Source organism: Triticum dicoccoides, chromosome 2B, assembly GCF_002162155.2.
Source record: "Triticum dicoccoides isolate Atlit2015 ecotype Zavitan chromosome 2B, WEW_v2.0, whole genome shotgun sequence".
Classification (NCBI taxonomy): domain Eukaryota; kingdom Viridiplantae; phylum Streptophyta; class Magnoliopsida; order Poales; family Poaceae; genus Triticum; species Triticum dicoccoides.
In genome coordinates, this window is record NC_041383.1 from 769,499,271 (window position 1) to 769,506,255 (window position 6,985).

The window sequence follows — 6,985 nt, forward strand, 5'->3', positions numbered from 1 at the left end:
GTGCAATTGTAGCTCTGGGCCCTGTTGACTTTGAAATAGAACTGAAAATAGAAGAGGGAGAGGAATCCCACGACAAAGAATTGATCACTCTTAGCAAGCGGTATGAGGGTACAGGTACCTCCCTCGTGTTCGAGAACAGTTTGTGTGTAGCGGAGTTAAAATTTAAGCAGATTTCTGAAGCGGTCCAGGCCACTGTCTTGGGTGTATGCGTTGTTGAAGGGGACTGGCCTTTTGAACATGGATGCCGAGTTGCTTGCTCCTTGACTGCTGCTGCAGATGAAGTTGTGGCTGATGCAGATGAAATTGTGTTGCTTGATTGTCGCGGTGATGATAAAGAAGTGCGTGTAGGATCAGATGGTTACCTTCATCTGTCAAGGAATGTTGTGTCAGTGCAAACACAAGGAACACTGGTAGTTGTCATACGAACCTACTTGGAGTCTGGTTGCGCTGCTCAAGATTCGAAGGTCGAATTCCTTGCCAAGCTTTGCCAGACAAGTGAGGGTGAATGTTCAGTTGGCAACAGTAAGGTGAAGATCGTTGTTGCTTGGTCCCTCCTTGTCAAGGAGAAGCAGGACCTCTTGGTGGATTGTCCAGCGGTTTGAGCCTTGAAGAATTTGTGTTTAGCTTATGCTATCCAACTATTTGTGTAGCAACTACTTAACTCTGCGTGGTTTGTTAAAATGTATGTGCACTGACTATTTAACTCTGGTGGTTTGTTCAAATATTTGTGTATCGACTATTTAACTCGTGTGGTTTGTTAAAATGTTGAAGTATTTGTACTCTATATCCATCTGCTTGCAGTTCATGGCTCCCCTTCTTTTTCTTCCAGACTGCATCTATTTGTTGCCAAAATTATGCTAGCAAAACCTGTGTATATCTGCTTTTTCATCTAAATCAATCAGTGCCTAAAGAAATAATCGGCTGTTCAAAAATGTGTACACTCTAAAATTCTTATTTCAGCGGGAAAAGATGGAACCAATGTGCTAACCTATTCTACAATCTGAAACCACATGCGACCGAGCTACCTCTTCCAAAACTAACACCCCAAATCCAAGAACCTGCTGCGCTTCTCGTCGCCGGAGCTTGGCAGCCGCGGCTGCTGCTGCTGCCGCGACGACGACGTCCTGCCGCCGCCACTGAGCCCGAGCTTCCGGAACAGCCTGCTCAGCGCTCCCTTGGGCTTCCCTAGCCGGTGCATCTCCTGCCGCATGCTGGAGCACTCCCCCTCCAGGTCCACCACCCTCTGCCGGATCTCCGGCACGCTCATCGCTGACGCCGGCTCGCTGCTGCTCCCGGGCGTGTACACCTCGACCTCTTCGTTGTCGTTGTTCTCCGACCCCGTGCCGAAGTCCACCTCGCCGGTCCGGCTCTTCCTCGGGCGGGAGCTCCTTGGGGAGCCCTGGTCGGCGGCGGCGGCGGCGGCATTGTCGCCGACGAAGAACCAGCTGGCCACCGTGGTGCGCAGCCGCAGCTGCTCAAAGAAGAGCACCTGCACCACCACCCGCAGCGGCAGCCGCTCGTTCTGCGCCGCGTGCGTGCACGCCTCCAGCGACAGCTTCTGGCAGTTCATCAGCCGGCACAGCTGCTCCCGCTCCGACTCCGTCAGCCACGGGTGCGCCTGCCACGACGGAAAGGTATCAAACGCAAGCTCAAGAACATTCATTAATTCATGGCCGCCACCGGCCATAACCTACCTTGATGAAGATGTCGATGGCGCGGTAGAGGCCGTCGTCGAGGGACCGGGCATAGTCAGGGACGAGCGCCACGATCTGCTGGAACTGGGAGCACTTGAGGTTGGCGTCCGTGCCGACCTCGGCGAGGTACCCGTCGACGAGCTTGGCAACCGTGCTGGCCGGCATGAGCTCGCCGGGCGGGGCCTCGTCCGCCGTGATCTCCGGCAAGTGGTCGGCGTACGCCGTCGTGTTGGACAGCAGGAACTGCTCCAGCATGCGCTGCATGCAGTCCACGTCGTAGAGCGTGTCCGTGGAGTAGTTGGCGTTAGGGATCAGGAGGTCCTCCAGCGCCGCCTCCTCCAGCTGCTGGCCAGCCCGCCTCTCCAGCGCCTCACGGCACGCCGCGCCGGCGTGCAGGACCGTCGCCGTGCGGAGCATGCCGAGCAGGAACCTCGTTGTCGTGACGCCCTTCTCGGCGGGGAGCAGCGCCACGATCTCTTCTAGCAGCACTCGCTGCTCGCCGACCACGTCATCGGACGACGTGGTATCCGACACGCCACCGCCGCCGCCGACGTCGCGCCGGTTAAGGCCGGAGAGGTGCCGCCTGGCGTAGTGCGCGAGCGAGCCGGCTATGCCCTCGGGGCTCATGCCCCTGGACCGCATCTCGGAGATGAGCCGCTTGTACAGGGGCAGCCGGAGCGACGACGCCTGCCTGTACCACCACCCGGCGCCCGGCGACCGCGGCTTCCCGTAGGTGCTGATCCCGTTCCACATCACGGGTGGCGCCGCGGCATCGACGCACCTCGCTGTGTAGTTCTCGACCATGGGCCAGCCGAAGAGCGTCGGGTCGGCGCACGCCTTGGCCGCCAGCGACTCGATGCAGCGGGGCGCGAGGAGGAGGTCCTCGGCGAGCTGCCGCACGCCGTCGTCCCCATCGTCGCACGCCTGCAGCGCGCGCACGGCCGCGTCCCAGCTGCCTAGCACGTCGCGGACGAAGAAGGCCTCGGCGTGGGCGGCGAGGTTGCCCTCGCCGGCCATGCCCAGGCGCTCGGCCGCGCAGCGCACGGGGACGACGTTGGCCGCGTTGAGCTCGAGTTGGATATCGTAGCAGAACTTGGCCACGAGTCCGAAGGCCGCCACGCTGCCCGGGAGGTCGTCGAGCTGCACGGTGCAGGGCTTGCCGCCATCGTCATCGGGAGATGTGGTGGATTCGGTGATGAGCTTCTGCAGCGTGGTGCTCCGGCTGATTAAGGGGAACTGGATGGAAATACAGAGGGAAGTTAGTTTGCTGCATGTTGTCAGTACAGTGTAAATATGAAAGAATCAACAATATGTACAAGTGCAGCCTGTAATTTACAAGTCAGTGAAAGAGATGGCAAATTTCAGTTGCGAGTAGCACTTTCGTTCAAGTCATAATCATCCATGGAGGGCTATAATTACTGCATGTAGATCGATAGTATTTCCAAATGTTGAGCATGATGTGACAATTTGACACTGGATTCCAGAATCGCCGGAACAGAGGAACAGAGAAATTGCTTTGTTGAGGGATGTACGACAGAGATGTAGAGATCAAAACAACCGTACGTACGTACCTTGTGAAGATGGAAGGAAATGTGCCCAATCTCGACGACCACATCGCTCGCCAGCTCGGTCAAGCAAACCCTGCAAGAACGGCAAGGAAGGCACTGTGATTTGTGAGCCAAGATCAACAACATACTAGTACTCTGTAATGCTGTCGTTTTGCACTGTGTTCCAATTGCACAAGTGCAGGAAAGGCATCTACTGAAGGTTATGTGCTGTTTCGCTCCTGAACAATCTGAAAGTTTCTCCTGACAAATGGCTATTGAAATCTTCCTCTCATTCGCCACTACCTTGCAAGGTGTTCACTCAGATTCGGTGAGGTGGCGGACGTGGCCAGCTCACACGAGATCTTGCCGCCAAGGTACAAATTTGTTTCACCAAATGCAGCAGCGCATGGAGTTTCTAAGATGAAAAACGCAGTACTGCATGCGTAGGAAGACATAATTCGAGAGGGTTTGGGGAGAGAGATGGGAGACGCAGCGGAGATGGGATGAGGGGAAATTGATCATATATACCAACATGGTGATGTGATGTGTAGGAGGGAGGTACCAGGAATTAGGGTCCCGGAGCTGGAAGCAGTCGGGCGATTTGGATCCGAGAACCCTCGTCGTCGCCGCCATCGCTCCTCAATCAGTCAGCCAGTGGATCACTGTGTCGATCGATCGCATTTGGGAGGGAGGGAGGATCCGGCCGGCCGGGAGACGCCGCGACGAGATCGGAGAAAGGGAGAGGAAAAGGAAAACCAAGAGAGAAGACGAGACGAACGAACCGAACGCCATGCATATGCATGTGCGGGAGGAACCCGTGGAGGTCGCGCCCGCCTGGTCAGCGGGAGCTCCACGCGCGCGCCGACAGGTGGGCCCGCCCGCCCGCCCCCCGCCAGGCAACGGCCCCGCCTACTTCCGCGCAAACCCAAACCCAAGCTGCTTCGCCCCGTAGCGTAGACATCCACTTTGACACCTTCGCACAAAGCGCCAATCACACAAAAGCCATAAGACAAGACAAGAAGGAAAATTGCAATCAAGACAAAGAGTTCGCTGAACTCGACGCGGCTCCATCGCTGATATACAACTTTCCGGACCTCTAAAGTAGTTTAACGAATGCGAAGTTACTGCCGTTGACAAAATTTAGCTGAGGCAGCACCCCGGACACGCCATCGAACTCCATATATGGCACCCCCGCTTGACGATGATGTCGGAGGAGTAAAGCATACCTGCTAGCCGCCAATCATGAGCCCAATACATGATCCACGGTCTTTCAATTGGCACCGATGTAAACAACATCATAGTTAGGATCCAGGCACCCCGGGCTGCCGCCCGGGTCGTGGCGCCGTGGTTCTTTATTGACTGTACCATGAGATGACACTATTCAGCACTATAGCAGTCGTTCGGCCTAGGGCTTGCCCGCGGCTTGGCCCGATCCTGGCTACCCCACGGGATGCAAACGCTCCTGTGCTACCTCCTGAGCTAGATGCACAATGGAGGTTCATATATTCATGGATTCATATGTTCAGTAGGTGCAACCATTCCTCAAGAATTTTTTTTGCAGCCATCAACACTAGTAGAGTACCCGTGCGTTGGTACGGGCTACAATGATACAAATAAATTAAAGAAATGATTAAGGCCGTTTTCAAGGTCGAAGCTCATATCTTCCTTATATGCTCCGTTTATGTTCGGACATCAAACATGCACCCAGTAGGCTCCCCAAAACCCAATCGTCTGGACAGTCAGTACCCCATCAAATCTAACCCATATATAGGGGAGAAATATGTTCTTCCAAACTATTCGCCGTGTTATCACTAACACGGGTCCTAACATAAAAACCCCACAACTCATCCTTTCCTTTTGCTGCCGGAACCTCCCCTTCCCGCTCGGTTCCCCGTCGTAGCGGGATATTTCTTGTGGAGCCCTATTCTTTAAAACCAAATGATTCCCACCTCATCTTCGCCATGGCGCCTTCTCTCATTCACATCCTACTTCTGCACAGACCGCCAAGGAGGAGTCCCCCCGCCAACGGGCCCATGCTACACCCTGACCCCCTCCCCCATTGTTCGTGTTGATCCACCACAGTCATGAAGGGGACGAGACGTGCGTCACATGTGACGCCCCCAAGCCAAGAAGGTAGATCCGATGTCTTTTGAGCCATTGTCACATTGTAACATACAGTAGAATGTCATGGATTACCACAAAAAATAATATGATGTCCATTGTTGGGCACTCAATTGATATGATACCGTCTCCGTTATTAACTCAAAACAACCAACCAATGCATTTACTCCTCTATCCTAACCAAAAAATTGTATGACTTGATAAAAAAATATGAATCGCTCACTCGTGCAAGTTGCTGCAAAGCCATCTCTAATGAAATGCAATTTGCCATATTTTCTAAAATAGGGAAATCATTCCGCTCAGACTATCGTAACTTAACAGACCAACGCTATCATGGTTTCGTCACGGCAGATGTCCTAGCATGAGGACTTAGTCATGAGGCCAACGCAACTGGACAGTTAGCTTTTGTCAGGGTTGATCGGAATCGAGAGACACATATTTACCCAAGTTCAGCCCCTCACGATCGAGGTAATAGCCTACGTCATGCTTACTGTTTATTGCTGGAAGATCAATTACAAGGGAGCGGATTCGCTTGACCTAGCTATTGATCGATTGTACCTTAGTCTTTCTGCCTTAGGTACTCGCCTTTACATATAGGTCGAGGCCCTCGGCTTACAAGAGTCCGGGTCATAACATGATATGTGACTTAGTATGCTTCTAACTTGCCTTGTTCTCTAAGAAAGGAAACTCCGGGCGACTTATTCTTCTAGGCCATGAGCCACCATCTTCGGATGCTGGGCCTTGAGTCGGCCCATTCTGTAAGCCGCCCCTGCTGGTCTGGTACCTGGGCACCATGGTCCGTCTTGAGTCTTATTCATCAGCCGCCACCTGCACTAGTGCAGAACCGGGCAATAGCACCGGTTCGTAAGGCCCTTTAGTGCCGGTTCCATAACCGGCACTAAAGTGTGGTCACTAAAGCCCCCCCCCTTTAGTACCGGTTCAGCACGAACCGGTGCTAAAGGGCAACCACGTGGCACGAGCCAGCTCCGGGGGCCTGAAGCCCTTTAGTACCGGTTGGTAAGACCAACCGATACTATAAGGTTTGGGGGTTTTTAGTTTTATGATTTCTTTTTCATTTAATTTTGTGTTTCCATTTTAATTCTTTTTCATTTGCTGGTATTTTACGATACTACACATTGTGCACGTTATGCATATATATATATATATATATATATATATATATATATATATATATATATATATATATAAATAGAATTTCTAGTAGAACCAATCATGCATATATATATATATATATATATATATATATCATCAATGTCTCACAAACCACCATATTAATTAATTCATACATACACACATGTATAGCTATATACAATTTCTCCTACATATGCATGTTGCCTTCGGAGCCAGTGGCATTAGCCTAATTGGTGCCTTCGGAGCACGATGACAATTGGAAGTGGTTTTCATGGGGGCGGTAGCGGGTAATAGTATTCTCCATTCGGATTTATGACCTGGTCGAGCAAAAATCCCGCTATTTCCTCTTGAAGTGCTTCTACGCGCTCCGTTTCTAGGAGCTTCTCCCGCACCTCTTTGAACTGTTAAGAAGGAGATCAATATGCATGTGTATTAGTTTGTGTGACTAGATATTGATAATGGTGTAAAAAT

General features: G+C 52.2%; 1 protein-coding gene across 1 annotated transcript; it reads right to left on the reverse strand.

The window, feature by feature from the left end:
- Positions 1-898: 898 nt before the first annotated feature.
- Positions 899-3,995, reverse strand: LOC119368680 (BTB/POZ domain-containing protein At5g03250-like). The gene is made up of 4 exons (XM_037633869.1): positions 3,804-3,995; positions 3,266-3,335; positions 1,695-2,930; positions 899-1,618 (listed from the first exon to the last, which is right to left on the reverse strand). Exons 1-4 carry the CDS (start codon positions 3,872-3,874, stop codon positions 1,037-1,039), a joined length of 1,959 nt encoding a protein of 652 aa, XP_037489766.1. The 5' UTR covers positions 3,875-3,995; the 3' UTR covers positions 899-1,036.
- Between the last annotated feature and the right edge of the window lie 2,990 nt (positions 3,996-6,985).

Excerpts from the sequence above, each read along its gene's own strand:
- LOC119368680 (XM_037633869.1), bottom strand. The coding sequence starts at position 3,874 with ATGGCGGCGACGACGAGGGTTCTCGGATCCAAATCGCCCGACTGCTTC. Across the intron at positions 3,336-3,803 it reads CTCCGGGACCCTAATTCCTG|GGTTTGCTTGACCGAGCTGG; the intron begins GTACCTCCCTCC and ends CCGTTCTTGCAG. Across the intron at positions 2,931-3,265 it reads TTTCCTTCCATCTTCACAAG|TTCCCCTTAATCAGCCGGAG; the intron begins GTACGTACGTAC and ends ATTTCCATCCAG.